The 16,232-nt window shown below is 38.8% G+C and overlaps 2 protein-coding genes across 3 annotated transcripts in view; both read left to right on the top strand.

Annotated features, from left to right (window-relative positions):
• Positions 1 to 95: 95 nt before the first annotated feature.
• On the top strand, positions 96 to 15,348 carry TMEM237 (transmembrane protein 237; the record flags this gene model as incomplete). Its single annotated transcript, XM_082763218.1, has 13 exons — positions 96 to 188; positions 251 to 438; positions 2,775 to 2,806; positions 4,338 to 4,394; positions 6,039 to 6,152; positions 6,410 to 6,524; positions 7,011 to 7,171; positions 7,764 to 7,887; positions 8,913 to 9,104; positions 10,084 to 10,157; positions 10,661 to 10,754; positions 10,980 to 11,101; positions 12,968 to 15,348. 13 exons carry the CDS (start codon positions 96 to 98, stop codon positions 13,033 to 13,035), a joined length of 1,434 nt encoding a protein of 477 aa, XP_082619344.1. The 3' UTR covers positions 13,036 to 15,348.
• Positions 15,349 to 15,462: 114 nt separating this feature from the next.
• S100B (S100 calcium binding protein B) overlaps positions 15,463 to 16,232 on the top strand; it is a 32,549-nt gene continuing 31,779 nt past the window's right edge. The window contains exons 1-2 of one of the 2 annotated variants that reach the window (XM_082763646.1): positions 15,463 to 15,549; positions 15,822 to 16,204. The gene's annotated coding sequence lies outside the window, so the exon portion shown is untranslated. Of the gene's footprint in view, positions 16,205 to 16,232 lie in introns of both variants that reach the window. The other variant, XM_082763650.1, reaches the window with a different exon arrangement.

The following is a 16,232-nucleotide window of genomic DNA, read 5'->3' as shown; positions in this document are numbered from 1 at the left end:
TCAGGTTGGAGAAAATCTACAAGAGCAAGTTTCACAGGCTAGAGACAGTATTCATATAGCAAGCCTGCTCCAAACCACCTCTTGCAGCTAGCGGCATGTCTGCATGTTGTACAGTCAGACCTAGCAGTCCTTGTTTAGAAGCAAACGTGGAAAGAGCAGAGCAGAGCCCCCCGTCCCTGGGCTATGGGGTGAGTACAGGCAGAGAGGGAAGGCCCGCTGCCGGCTGTGCCGCTCAGAAACGGAGAGGTAGCCGCCCCTAACGGTGCCTCTGTGGCTGTTTTTTTTCCCTTCATTTCGCTTTCCCCGCCCGGTGGCGGCACGGCCGGGCCGAGGCGTGGCGGAAGCGAGCCCCGGCTCCTCCCCGCGGCGCCCGGGAGACCGGCGGCGGCGGCGGGCGCGGCCATGGCGAAGGCGGGGACGGGGAAGGACCCCCACCGGGTGAGGGCGCCGTGGGGCCGGGGCGGGCGTGGGGCGGCTGTGCCAACCCGGGAGGGCGGCCGGGGGCCGGGGCCTCGCCCTCCTCCTCCGCCTGGGGCCGCGGTGTGCTGGGGAGGGGCCGGCCCGGTGCCCGCCGGGGCGCTGAGGCGGGAGGTGCGGCGCCGCGTCCCCGCTCTGCCGCTGTCCCCCCGCTGCTGCCCGCCTCTCTGAGGGCGTGGGCAAAGGCTTCCTGGTTGTTTTCGTGTTCTCCTTCGTGTACGTTGGCAAAGAAAGGTGCGCGGAAAGCTTGAAACCCGTAAAGAGCGGTTAAGGGATCTTAAACCTGCGAGTTCGAATGATTGCCCCCTTGGCAGCCCTGAGGAGAGCAGCTCCCGGCGCCGCCCTCACAGAGTAAATGCAGCTGCTTGGTGCCGTTTTATGTGAGCTGAGCTTGAAAGTAAAGGTGTTTTTTGCTCTGCATTTCTGAACAGACCACCCGGGGAGCTGCGTGGATTTTTTTTTTCCTGAGTGAGAGTTCCCAGGCTTGTTGCCAACTGCCTGTGGCTCCAGCTACCCAGTGAGGCAGTGAGCGTGCACTTTGTGGCAGGCTGGTCAGCAGCTCCTGTCAGTAACAAAACATCCCTGGAAACCTGCACCCAAACTCACCTTTTCTGTGGAGTTTGCAGTGAGTTCCTTCAAATTCTGAGAAACTGGAAACTTCAAGGAAATAAAGCTCTTATGTGTGTGGCAGAGTTGGGGACTTTCATACAGGTACAACAGACGAGTATTAGCCAGTAGCTGCTTGCATGTGATTTCCTTTGTTGTCAAAAATAAATGATACAGAAATTCATTTTCTTTTCACTTGTTTTGCAGAAGGTAACTGAGTAGAGGCACACTACTGCACAGGCAATGAATGCTGCATAAAAGCTCTCACACTTTACTTTTTGAAAATATCAAATATTCTAGGGAATTCATAATCACTACCACAAAAAATGTAGGAATCAATAAAAGCAATGAGCTCTGAGCTCAAATTTTGTCAATATTTTTTCTCCCTTATTGTGTGCCTGTATAGTGAGAGCAGTGCTGGCCACTGCTGGATGCTGGTCAGGGTGTGCTGCTCCCTACCTGTGTGAGTAGCACTTGCTGTCAGTCTTCAGCATGGCCAAAATCCAGGTTAGAGACTGGAGACTTAATCCTGCAAGTGCTTCCTTACACAAGGCGTTTCATTTGCGTAAGGTAAGCAAACCTAGGAGCGCTTGCTCACTTGAACCTTCACCAGCATATGGAATCCTGCCATTCAGTACATGCAGCATTTAGGACGTTTTAGGACGTCCTCTTGATGCAATGGAAAACTCACAGAGCAAACTGCAGTCATTTCAAACAGGAGTAGTACTGGACCCTAGCCCGGGGGCAAGAAGGTTCACATCCAGCTAATCCTGGCTGCTAGAAGCTTATTTTTAGTTCAGAATTAGCAGAGGTTCAGCGTGAGCAGCGTCAGGAGTAGAGAACTGTTCACGGTGCCTCTTGCAGGGAAGAGTTTCAGATGATATGGGAAAAAAACAAGTGGTAAGTTTTTGGATCCTTGAGTCTTGCCAGTTGTACAGTCTTTTTTATTTCTGGTATCAACTGAATTTTTGGAACATAGGAAATAGTTCTTCCTGTGTACCTGTTAAATACAATTATATAATACAAAATCTGAAATTACCTTCTTTTTCCTAGGTGAAGAAATCATCCAGCATAAGAGTTCTGGATTGTTAACAGGATATACTTGTTTTTAGTTACATTTAACCTCTTGATAAATATTTGCAAAAGTTCATAAGTCTTTTCTATAAATAAGTTTATTTTATATTTTTTTTCATATAATTCAGTATTGCTCTGTTCTAAATTTACAACTTCATTAATAGAAAATACGCTGCTCATGATATACACTGTGCAAGTGTATCAGTTATGTAAGTTACTGCAATATTTTGTTATTTAAGTAGAATGACTGGCAAGCTGTACCAGTGAATGCTGTACCTTCTATGCACTATGAAAATTACTGAAGTGAGGTTGAAATGCAAGCTGCACCTCACACATAGCTATTAGGCAAATGTCCCCTGTTCAGTGCTGCTGGAACATGCTGTATGACGTCTGTGAAACATGTCCACCAGGAGTTTCTCACTGTTCATGCATGTGTATACCTGATTATGTATGAGGTGCTTAGAATCTGGTTTCAGAAGCATAGGTAGCAAAACACATTTGGTATGTTGAGACCGTGTCTGTAAGGAGCTGTTTTCTGTGGAGTAGTTTAACAGGCGCTCAGAAAAGAGGTGGTTTCACACCGACAGAAGCTGACTTTTGTCTCTTTTGTCTTTCAGTGTCCCCCGCGTGCCCTCCCTCCAGTGCCAAGGTAAGATCAGGTCATTCTGTGGAGTTGATCATGGTTCTGTACTGCTATGTTTTTAAAGGTAATGAAATGAAGAAAAATCAGTTTTAACAAGTATCTGTGTAGCCATAATGGCTTTAAAAACACTTGCTTTTCTTGATACTTTGTTGTTCTAGAATCCCTTACAAGGAATACAAAGCATTTTAAAGTTTCACTGAGGCTGAGAAAATTTATTATCTCATTTTTAATATTCAGAGAGGTAAACTCTTTAAAGAGATTTTGACAAATAGCAGATTCAGTTTTATCAACATCTACTTCAGTGTTATTGATGTCCTTCCTTTCAATTTCTTCTTCCTTAACTCGATCTTTGCTTTGTTTCACGTTCTGTAGTTTATTTAAATTACAAATCCTTCATAATAGGAATTTTTTAATTTAGACTAGATATTATCAAATGGGGTTATAGGCGTCTATCACTTTTACATAGTGTATAGGAAGAAATTTGGGATTTTTTTCCAGCATCCTAATGGGCAATGGGTAGAGAAGGACAATTAAATAGTTTTTTATGGTGTGGTGAATGAGATTCCTTCAAAGTACTGTAAGGCAAATGTGATATTTTGACAATGTATAAAGGCAGTGCGTTTTTAGTACTGTGTGTGTTCAAATGTTTCGTAACTTCTTTTGTTGGTTTGTTAGATACCAAGAAGTAAGACGAGTTTTAATTATCCAGGTGATTACAGTTTCTAATCTGATCTACAGCTAGCCAACTGAGAAACTGTGCACAGTCACAAAGCGTTGAGTCTTGATGATTGCTTTGTGCACTTAATCCTGTTGTACACAATTGCTCATAAAAAGAAATTGGGGTGAGGATAAGGAAATTAATAATAATAAAAAGTAGTGAGAATGTCAATCTCGTGAATTGCAATTGATTCAAAACTAACTTTCTTCTCTACCTTTGTTCCTTTTACACTGCTCTTCAACACCTTTCTTCTTAAATGTGAAGTGGAAACCAGGGTGAGTTATTCTGGCAAAAAAGAGAATCGTAAACATCAATAGTTCCTTTTGGTGTCACTTAATCCTCTCTTTAAAGATGGGTCCTTATGCTTTTCCTAAATTCAGGCTGACAATCATGTAAATTGCATGGATACCTGGACTACCACAGTGATAATTATCTAGTATTTTTCTTTGTTCTCGTTACTGATTTCTATTTCCATATGGAATCAAGGTAACTGGAATGTTGTCAATGTGCTCTAAACAGGATTTTTATTCTTCAGAGCATTATTCAGAATATTTCAGTTTTTCATTTAACATGTGCGTATGCATATTTAACCTCTGTCGCACTTAAGAAGATTTTGTATCTTGTTTTCCTACTATCTTCTGTACCCTAACTGCTTGTGTAAATTGGTGAATTGTCATCTTATCTGTAAAAGGTAAAGGATGCCTTCACTTGTAAAAAGGACTAACTTTCTGAACTTGAAATAGTATGACTGTTAAAAAAAAAAGGGAAATGGAGGTTTCTCCATGTTGTGTAGCTAGACTTATGTTTTATGTTCTACAGATGAAATTCCACTCAGTCGTCCCAAAAGAAGAAAACCCAAAGGAAAGACTCCATTAGGTAAGGTCCTGCCAAGACTGAAAACTGGATTTATAATCCTGGGTGAGACCTACACTGTAGCAAAGCTCTTGACAGATGCACGTTTTTCAGTCTTGTGCTGATTTTGAATAATGTTCTTCTCAGCTAATTTATAATAATTGATTTTATGTTGTACGTCCGCATTCTTTTTTTGCCTACAGCGCTGTCTTTTTAGAACAAGTCTGTAATGCTAGCAGAAGTAACTTCAATCCTCCTTTTCCCTAGGTCCATTCTCAGTGCTGCTAATAGAGCAAATTTTGATACTGAACTGAAAAAAAAAAAGTTTTGATATTTATTCATCTTTTTTTTTCCTTTCCAAAAATTTATGATACTTCACTAAATAGTCACTTCCATCTATAAGTTGCTTTCAATGTTGAGTGTGTTAAGTGCTTGATTTTATTGAATGAATTTAAATGAAACTCATTTAACAAATTGTCTCAAGAAGTCCTCGGCCAAATAAAGTTACAAGTTGACTGTTCTATTATCTTCTGAGTGTTAAAAGTCTGAAATACGACTAACATGAGAGCTTTGTATTTTTACAACAAGTGGATCTGCTGAATAAAGATATCCTTTTAAACAAAATTACAAGCCTGATCTGTTATGATAATGCAAAATGTTTTCATAAGATTTACTAGATTTCTTTAAATCAGTTGACTTGGGACCATGTGACGGTTTGATAAGTAAACCTTTATTTGATAGAAGGGTATGTAATGGCAGACTCATTGTAAGGCTGTTGAATGCAATAAGTAGAGCTGTTGCTAGCAGGGCTTCCCAAGGATGAAGTTTTGTGATTTTTTTTTAGTAAGCTGAGTTATGGCCAATTGACTTTGGCCATTACTTTGCTGGTTAATTTTGCATTTTAGCACAGTAAAACTCTATAAAAGGTGGGGAAACCTGTTGCTTGAAGTGAAAACAAAGGTAGATTCAGTTGGTATTGATAAAAACTGCAGTACTTGAAAGTACTGTAAAAAGGCTTGTCTTTCTACATCAGATAATGCAAATTGATGCTACTGCTGCTAGAATATTTGATGAAAATTCGTGTTAACCTCTCAAGGAAATTTAGTTTCTCCAAAGTGGAGTAATTCTTCTCTCAGACTGGAGTTAACATTCTTCAGCATTGCTTTTTTTCCCTGCTCCTCCTGTATCCTAGGGCTGTTTGTTTAGCAATTAATTTGATTTTCCCTTTTTACACTAATTTGCCTTAATGTTTATCTGTCTGAGTGAATCATCTTGTTAATTTTTTCAAACCGTTAATTTTTCTGTCCTTTTCAGTATTATCTTTGCATATAGAAAGGAAAATTATAGAGGAATTGCTCTTTCCTGTGTTAGATTCCATTCAGTCAGTCCTCAGTTATATACGCAAATTTCAATCATGCTACTTCTTGGATACTTACATTTCCTCCTGGCATGAAATTGTCAGGGTGAAATGTGCTGTGTGTTTTCCCCTTGTATAATCTTATTACCATATTTGCTTCCCAACTCTTATATTTACTGGCCAATACATTTTCATCAGCTGTAAGCTGAGCAAGCATAGCTATTCTGCACAATATAGCAAATAGCAACTTTTATTATGTGTTCTCAGTGTCTCTAAATTGAGGTTGCTGGAATTTTTCTTACACTTTTCAGATGGTATTGTCCAAGCAACTGTTCGTCGGCAGTCTGAAAGCAGTGAGCCCCTAACTCCTGAACCTCATGATGTCCCTCCTCAGAGGAAACGCAAAAAGAAGAAAGTGCCTCCTGGTATGTGAAACAACTGTAGACTGAAAAAAAATGAATGACAGAAATATGACTGGCCAATTTGCATTTTGGTTTAAAACATTTCAAATCAGATACTCTTGTAAAAGCTGGAGGTACTCTGAGTGAATGGTAGCTTAGAGTTTCAGTTTCTGATTTTAGGTTCGGTGTTTTATGTAATAACTATTTATGCATTTAAGTGAATGTATTTCCAGTTCTATGAAAGCTATACAATTTTCATGTATCTTATTTTAAATTTTCAGATTCTGAGACCTCTTTTACCCAGAAGAATGTTGCATCCTTATTTCAGAATGGAAAAGGCATGGATATTCCTGAAGTTGAAGAAACAGTGATCCGCAAACAGAGAAAAAGAACAAAGTGAGATGAAACTTGTATAGCTTATGATTTGAAATACCTGCAGTAGTGAAAATGGCTGATTAACATTTTACTCTGTCACATTACAAAGATGTCCATGATACCATTCAGCTTGTAAAATAAACTTTATTCATGCAGTCCCTTCCAGGGCTAGGATCTAACTTCCTCCACTTTTTTGATTTATGCGTGCCTGGGTGCATTACAGTTTGTATTTAGTTTGTATGTATTTTTATTTTAATTGTTAATCTCTTGGTAGGTATTTCTTCCCACCTTGGTGTTTTGACACAAGAAGGTATCTAAATTGAAAGAAAACCCCAAAAATTAAGGATTAGCTTTATAGTTTTAGTTAGCTAACTCCATGATAATTTTAGTCCTTTTAATCGGTTCTTGTCAGTCAAGTTAGACATGTTAAAAGTTCATAGCAGTCTTCAGCATTAAAATTTTACTTCTTGTTCTTTTTCTGCTCCTTTGTATGTCCTGTGATAATAGGAAACCTCGGCCAGCAGAAATGCACTGTTCCAATGAGCTGGAGGTGGAGGAGGAAGACATCATTGAAGATGAGCACAGAAAGAGCCCAGATCAGCAGCCTGTGTTTGCTGCTCCCACTGGAGTTAGCCAGCCTGTTAGCAAGGTGTTTGTTGAAAAAAACCGTAAGTGTATCATGTGCTTTAAGTAAGGAAATTCTTGCAATTAAAAAATGCATAATTGTATTGAAAATGCAAGTATTGTACCAGTGGGAGGAATTTAAAGAGCAAGTTTTCCAGGAAAAAAAATATCTTTCCAAGTAAATACACGTTATAATTATTCAACAGTGAATGTTAGTGTTGTTCTGCTGGCATGTATAGTTAAATTTTTGAATTCTGTGGAAGAAAAAGGCTGTTTGATAGTACAGAACTGAGCTTATTTAACTTAATACTGTCTCAGTATATTGAGAAGAAAGTATTTACTGTATTTCAAAAAATCTTTCAACTAGAAGTTTTTGTTTGTTTGTTTTGTATCAGGGAACACTAAGTAATTACACAAAGTGTGCTGCACATTTGTAAATCCATAGCCTGATCTATCAGGGTATATCACACTGACAAAGGCATCCTGATATGAATGTAAGCTGACAGAGGCTAAGAAGTGGGAAGAAATCTGATGGAAATTTTGATGCTTTTTCACAGGAGGAAGTTCAAGCATTAGTATAGAAATAATGGATGAAGGTAACAGTATTCTCTAAAATTAATTTCCTCATCCATCTAGGGCGTTTTCAAGCAGCAGACCGTGCAGAATTGATTAAAACCACTGAAAATATCAATGTACTTATGGATGTGAAGGCTTCATGGACCACTAGAGATGTCGCCCTCTCAGTGCACCGAAGTTTCAGGTGATAGATTAACATTTTGATGCAAATTAGCAGTATTTTTTTTTTCTTCTTGAGAAGTTAGCTCCTTTTTTCTATCATTGTGATATATCTTTATTTCTTTTGAATATTTCTGATAGGTGGTGGTTGGGGATGCAGCTGGTATAAGGCTTTTCAGTCCTTTAGCTGTTTTTCCTGACAATAATAGCTGTTTCTAGTCAAGATGCCATATGTGAAATGCAACATGTAAAAAGAATAACAAGCTGGAGCCAACTAAGAAAGCTGTATTGCAAAGATTCAGAGAAAATCTGAATTGAAAGAGACTAATTATGATAACAGAAACACTGGGGACCTACTAAAAAAAGTGTTGTGAAATGAGATTCACCCATCAGCTACAGTATGACCAGAATGAAAATAGCTGCATTGAGATGGTTCCCAACGAAAAATCTTGATTGGTAAAAAAGAGGGAGGAGTGAAACTGGACTGGGCATAAGTTTGCACACAGTAGCAAAAAATTAATTTTTATACAAGTGGTTGTGTTGTGATACAGAATGGGAAGATGACATCCATTTTCATATCTCTGGTGTCTTCTACTTGGAAACCTGTGCTTGCTTTTCACCTTTTTGTTAGGAGGGTAAGGAGGGTAATGACAGCTTGAGGAAATTCTGAAAAGGCTGACTCTCTCTCAAGGACTGATTATGAAGTCTTGTATAGGTGAAAGGGGCAGTGGTCTTGAGTGTAGGTACAGGTAAAATGGAAGAGTGTGTGGAGTGAAAGTATTTGACTCCTGGAGCAGTAAAAATGGGAACTAGCAATAGAATCAGTGAAAACTGTTTTTTCTTGGTTGACAGCTCAGGTGCCAGTGCAGTCTGTCAGGGGAAGAAGCATAAGTCCCATCACATGGGGTTTTAAAAACTGGATCAGAAAAAAACACTCAGAAGCAACCTGTCATGGCAGCAGGGTTGAAAGGGTGGATTCATAGGCCTTTTCTGTCTGTAGTTCTTTAATTGAAGGCATTAAACTTTTCTAATGTTCTTTTGTCCATTCAGGGTGATCGGACTCTTTACCCACGGCTTTCTTGCTGGGTATGCTGTATGGAATATCATTGTTATCTACATTTTGGCAGGAAATCAACTTTCCACAGTTTCTAACCTGCTCCAGCAATATAAGGCTCTAGCATACCCAGCTCAAAGTTTGTTCTACTTGTTGCTGTCCATCAGCACAGTCTCAGCCTTTGATAGGTAATATCTGTTTGTATTTGGGAGGCATGTGTAACTTGTATGCAATATATTCTTTCCTTCTTTGTCTGGCTTATTTTGATCTGCTGTTGATAATTTAATGCGATACACTTGGAGAATGATTTTACACATGGATGGCTGTATAGTTAAAAGGTGTACTTCTGCATTCAGTCTTATGTTACTGATTTCTGTCCATTACCTGTTGACTTGTATCAATGTACTTGTGCTGTCTGTGTAATCAGGAGGTGAATCAAATAGGAGAGCTTATGGTTTTATGGGGCAGAGGGGTGCAGAACAACTACTCTTTCTGTCAAGTTACTTTTCATGTGAATCTATTCCCCAGCTAGGTTTGCCACATGGCTTTATAAACAGTTTTCCCAGATCAGCTGGGGTTTCTTGAGCCTTATTGCTCAAGAGTGGGAATGAACAGAAAGATGAACAAAGAGACCGTAAGCAGAGTAGTTTCATAGGTGTTTCTAATGACAGGTTGTTTCCACAGCAGCATGGTAAGCCAGGGGAGGAGTCTGTTTTATGGAAGAAACTGTGTCCTTTTTTCAATGAATTGTGGCAGGGAGGAGGCCTGATTTATTCCTTATTGCTCCTGTACCAGCGTAAGCTTTGCAAGCAGTTACATTAGCATAACTGAGTTTGTTTTGGGGACACTGAAATGAATGCAAGGATTAGAGAGAGCACAGATCTCTCCAGATTCTCCCTGTTCCAGAAATGACTGCAGTGAGAAAGTTACAAAACTCATGGAAGATCCTCCTTAGTTTCAAACTTTCTTCGGTTTGGCATAGTAAGGATCATTGCATGTGTGTGTGATATAGTTGTGTATTAAGACACTGTAAAAGAGACAGAAAAAGGTATCTCAAAAAAAAGTTAAAAGAAAACAGAATACTGTTAGAGGAACAATATTATTATCCTATTGGGCTGTGTTAATGAATCTTTTTTTTTTTTTTTTTTTTTTTTTTTTTGTAATCAGGATTGATTTGGCAAAAGCATCGGTTGCGCTGAGGGGTTTTCTTACCCTAGACCCAGCAGCAATAGCTTCATTCTGTAAGTATCCTGAAGGGGATAGGAAGTTGCTCAGATGAGAAAGTAACTGGATAAATCCTACATTCTATTTTCATTAAATTTTTCCTCCATGGTTATTTTCTGCTTTAGAGTAAGTGACTTGCTAAGTAGTTGAAAATAGCATTCAAGGATTGTGAACACTGCGTATTTTTAAAGCATTTGCAATGGCATTAGTGGGACTATTACTGAGATGGTTCTTTTCCCACTTCTGAATACAGAACACAAAAGTAGCAAAAAACAAATCACAAGATGACATCTTTGATGTAGCTGATAGATTGCAAAAGTGCAAAAACCAGACTTTGATGGGTCGAAATTCCCAGATTTGGGGAGAATGCTGAAAAAGAGAGAATGAGCTAAAGGAGGCAGTATCATTGGAAGCAGTGGAGTGAAAGGAAAGAAAATGTAGTGATAATTATCATGTCATGACAGCATTTTTTTGTTTTGTTTTGCTTTATACCTAACATTACTAATTCCATTTCTTCCAGTGTACTTCACTGCTCTTATCTTATCCTTAAGTCAGCAGATGACATGTGACAGAATTAACCTCTACACACCGCCTTCAGAAAATGGCAGCATCTGGTAAGAAACCTAGTAAATTACTTCTGTGAGCTAATGGTTTTTTTTAGCTGAGTTGCTGTCTTTGGAATCCACTTTCCTTAACAGGCCTTTGTAATGAAAGACCATCAGGATGGTAGTAGTAGCTGTGTTTTTACACCTAGCTTAGCAAGTTGACTCTGCTGAAATTACTGTAACACCTATGTACCAGTGTGTAACCTGACTAATTGGTTGATGTACTTTTCTCAGGATAGCAGGTACAGAGGAAGAAATTCTTCAGCCATGGATTGTGGTGAATCTGGTAGTGTCTATTCTAGTTGGGGCAAGTTGGATCTTCTTGTCTTACCGACCAGAGCTAGACCATAGTGAAGGTAGGAAATACTAATAGGCTAAATGTTGTTTGTTAGGGCTTTTGTCGGCTCTGCTCTGTATTGGGTGTTCAGGACTAGCAACTTTTAAAAGCAAGTGCTTCTTAGGATGCTGATGGCTGTGTGTGATCTTCTAAAGAAGAAGCAGTTATTAAAAAGGAAAGAAAAGCCTTGTTTCTCCTGGCTGATTTTTGAAACTTGAAAATATTTGTCTTTTCTTCTTAGAAAGAAAATTAATTTTAACTTTAACAACTAAAAAAATGAATGTTTAAAATGTATTCATTCTGCTTCTGTTTTAGAAAATTCTCCAATGTTACTAATGCTCCTTTTGCAAATGCTGAGTGCATTTTGAGTTCACCTGTGTATTATTTTCAACAGAACAATGCAGCAGTTTTGGGAACTCCCAAGCTTTGAAAAGTAAAATTTGACCTTGCAGAACAGGGCATCAAATGAGAAGTACTTGTGGTCATAGTTGGAAGAGGGGGGCAAGCAGGTCATCCCCTTTCTTAGAAGCAACTTTGCTACATGCTGAGCCTTCTTCCTTTTGTTGTTGGAGCTTGGATCCAAAAGGTGTATCATTACTAAGCTTTCCTATCAAATGCATGTAGCCTGTGACTTCAATTTGTGTTGTACACACAAATCTTAAGTATTAGCTGTAAGTCAACTCATACTAAAGAGCATCATGAGTTGAAGCACAGATTTGTGTTTGGGAGGCCAAAGAAGATTAAACGTGTTTCTTCAGATTACTTTAGAATTCTAATTTACCAATTCTTTATTTCAGTTGGCCTCAGTTACTCCGCTTATTTCTAATAACTCAATGACACTTTTTTTTAAACAACCCTGGTTGGCAGACTTTACAATAATTGAACATAAAATTGTTAATAGATGTCTAAATTGTATTTTAAGCCATTTAAAAATAATATAGGCTTATTCAAAGATGGCAGTGGCAGGATTTAGTCAATTTTTTAATGAGATTTCAGGTATTTACAGGTGCCAACAAAGATTAGAAAATCTGCTTCAAAAATTTCAAGAGAAAAATTCTGTTAGGATTTTTTCCTATCAGAAATAGTAGAAAAATGTTAATCTACTAAGGATGGCATAGTAAAAATAAGTGTGTGAATCTCACACTTGAGTAGATGAAACTGCACTGTTGCACGTGCAGATTTTTGTGTGATCTTACCTTGTTGACAGCGTGTTGGCAAACATAACCTGGTCTATATGCTGAATGTGCTGTTAGCAAGTGAGAAAGTACACCCATGCTGAGGGCGCAGTACACATGTAAAGGAACCCAGAGAAGAGAAAACTGCCCTCAGCAGCATAAAACTCCGTAAGGACTACCCCATCAGCTGCTTAGCATGCCTAGCTGAATTTCTCCACAGTTCCTCACTGCTGACCTTAAGCAGTTTCCTGTGCCTGAACTACCTTGGTGACAACTAGCTGTGAGCAATATCATAAATCATACTTTCTGTCATGGGTTGTAGTGTTGCTAACTTATGCTGGGATCCATAGGGCGTTTACATCCATAAATGAATGGGCTCTAAACAGAGATCTTCCTTCCTAGTTCTGACACTATGAACTTCAACAATCCCTCAGTCTACTTTCAGATACCTATTTAAGTGTCCAGGCTGGATGCAGGATGATATTTCCTATTATCAGCTGCTAATGTCGTCACTAATTCTGTTAATTAGGGGGAGCAACAATAGTTTTCTAAAGACAGTGGTAGCTCTTCCCATTACTGAGTTGCTGATATTATGACTGGGAAGAAAACCACGAGGCTTCAGGAAATTCCAGAGAAATTCTCTGGAACAATGAAATTATATCCAGGTAAAACTTCTTCAAGAAAAACAAATTCTTCTCTCTCTCTTTTAGAACTGATGTTTCATGCTGAAATCGAGGAATTTCCCCAGGGAGATATCATACCCAGAGTCCAGCCATAGTGTGGATCATGCACCTTGCAGTTGTAACTAACTGATGGCTCAACACATGCTGTGTTGTAACCATTTATTATAACTTTCATAAAGCAAAAAATGTATTTTTGTATTGTATATAATTGATGGATCTTTTATGTATGCTACTTTTTAAATATCCAAATGTGACTGAAAACTTTTATACTTCTGTTTTTTGTTTTATAAAGTAGATTAGTACATAAAGTCAACATGCTTTAGTTAATGTTGCTACCTAGACAGCCAAAGGAAATAGATGGAAACAGAAGATCCACTATTTAGTGCTTTTTTGACTGATACCTTCAACAACCTGTGTTTTGTTACTCATGCTGATAGCAGTTTGGGTTAAAGAAAGCTAAGAGTTAACAACCATAGTAAAATAATACTTGGTTTTAATTGTCATAAAAAGTATTTTCTAGACCTAGGAGGTTGGATTGTCAGGGGTTTTGTTTGCTATTTCATTAAAAGAGAACAATTTATTCATCTTCTTCATTTAGTTCTCTTGACAGAGATCCTGATAAAACCAGTTCTTTCAAGTTGATGTAGGTAAAGGAAACAAAATTTTTTAATTTCACAGCATTTCAGTCAGCTAATGAATACGTAGATACAGTAGGGTGTTTTTGGTTTGCCAGCAAGATGTGTGTCCTGTAATGTCTTGATAGTCAGGATGCACAATAATTACAAAACTGATTTATCCTTATCTTGTATGGTACGAGCAATAGTGTTGTTCACAGGTCATTCTAAAGAAACTTGAATTTCACAGATGTTACAAATATTATTACTTCTACCTGTTTTGCTAGAAAATGATTTCTCCCCAAAGAATTTTTGTTGTTTTGTGTTGGGATGAAATTGGAAACTTCTCCTAAACTAAAATTACTAGGTGATGTTATTAAAGCAAAACAAGAACCCTCCAGCAACCAGTGTTCTGCATAGCGATGTAGGGGTAATAGTGGCAGTTGGTGATTTTTGATGATGACAGCCATTGTTCTTTTTCTTCAGTATTAAAGTGGCAAAATGAAAGCATTGAAGATGTGAATAAATACGGATATGCTATAGGATGAAATAGTCTCCTTAGACATAGGCAAGAACTAGTTTGAAATCTATTTCCCAAGAAAATGTCACACAAAACTAGTTGTATATTTTATTTAATATGTGTTGAGTTTTGCATTATTTTATTTAATGTGTGTGTCTAAGATTTTTTTATACCTGTTGGCTGTATTCTAGGGCATTCACTTTGTTGTGGGAAGGAGACATTAATTTTTTTTTGTCAGTTGTTACGGTTCTTAAGTATTTTCACAAAACTGTAGAGCTAAATTATAGCTGGCACTGCATTGTACATTAAAATGGAGAGATGGGTGCTGCTCCCTGCCACTGTAATACCAGAAGTTCTTGTGATTTGGCTGTAGGAGATAGGGGATGAGGCACTACTTAGTGATCCCATGTAGGTTTCCAACACGGTGGGAAATGAGCATCACAATTTCTTCAAATGTGGTGTTTACAGAATTACTGAGCTCCTGAAGATGAGATTAATAATGGCTTTATTATTAATGTCTGTGCTGATTGATGTTTGTCATCTTGGCATGATAAAAAGTGTATTTTTCCCATAAAGTGTGTAGATTAGACACAACAGTGTTAAGGGATCAAATCAGTGTAGGAAAGAAATCACTGATTTAATTTCTGAAATTGTTATTAGGAATTGGCCTCCTAAGTATCCCTTGAACAAAGCAATGTTAGCTAGGAGCCAGATTTGTTCTCATTGTGAAATATAATAGTTTGTTTAGATGGTTGAGCAGGGATTAAATTATTTAACTTAATGAGATCAATATTTCAAACCAGGCTTGCCTTTCCAGTTTATATTTTTTGGAAGACCCGAGTATAAACGTACATGAATGAATGAGGTTTGAGGTTTGCCATCTAAAATTACACTTAAGTAAATAATTCGGTGGTTAATCACCTATTTTTCAAGGTACTTTTCGTTCCAATAAGCCTCACAATGGAGTTTGAGTTTAACAGTGCTTCTTTGTTGTAGTTACTTGGAAAATTTTAGAACATTTTAAAGTTTACAGAATATGTGTTTAATTACAGAACATGCACTGTAGGAGCCTTAATTGAAATGTTTCTATGCATTTCCATACCATTGTTTCTAATGGGGTATTTCTGTGTTGAGAAAAATGAAGAAATGTTAGTGCCAATTTCTTGTTTTTAACTATCTAAAGCAAGTAAAGAACTGATCTAAACTCCTGTTAGAAATGATTGTACTACTATGTACTGTTTCCAAATGATTAGTTTGTTTAAAATAAATCAGTCTTTTTTTTTTTTTTCTCAATGCTACATTATATATTGTATTAAAACTCTGAAGATATGATAGGGGAAAACATTTTTTTCTTTAATTGTGGTGGTGATGATGTAAATAATGGTTTCCTTTTCTCTCCACCAGCCAGATTCCTGCTGTTGCACTGGTCTTTTGCACAGTCTGAAGTGGTGCAGTGAAATCCTGAGAACTAGCAAGTAGGTTGGCTGATGTGTTAGTTTCTGAAATGTGAATTTAATCAGCTACTGGGGAGTACAAAGTGAGGAATCTGACTGCTGCCTTTAACGGCCCAGCTCCTGCTTTTAGCAAGAGGCGGGAGCTGGCCCCTCGAGCTGAGGCCTTTGCGTCTCAAATGGCTTTTAAATATAAATCTGAAATTCGGAATTTTGACCTAAGAACGCATTGGAATTTAAAATTCGGTTACGTTCCCGTTGCTTTTTCCTTTACGTGTTACTTTCTCAACTTGCAGCCAGGTGGCGTTGGTTTGAGAAGTGCAAAGAGCAGCCTCGCGGCTGTTGGGTACCGCTGAGGTGAACGCGGGAACGTAGCGGCAGGGGGCGACCCGCCAACGCCTAACGGTCGGTGGCGGTGGGGCCGCCATTTTGGGCTCTGCCTGAGGGAGGCGGTGGGGCTGCCTGCGGCCCCCTGGCGCTCTCCCTGTTGTCCTACCTGCCCCGGGGAGCCATCGCTGGAGCCCCTCGTCCCTCTGAGGTGCGGGCGGTGCCACAGCACGGTAGGAGCCGCCTCGACGGGCCGCGAGTAGAACCGATTGATTACGTTTGAGAACGATGAGTTCTGCAGGGACCTGTTTAACCTTAGCATTCATTCCTTCATCCTATCACACATATCGGGGTAAGTTTAATTATTTTAATTACTAAAT

The sequence above is a fragment of the Aythya marila genome (assembly GCF_965140915.1).
Source record: "Aythya marila genome assembly, chromosome: 6".
In the NCBI taxonomy this organism is placed as follows: domain Eukaryota; kingdom Metazoa; phylum Chordata; class Aves; order Anseriformes; family Anatidae; genus Aythya; species Aythya marila.
Note: the sequence above shows the minus strand (reverse complement) of the source record. Positions and strands in the feature narration are given on the sequence as shown.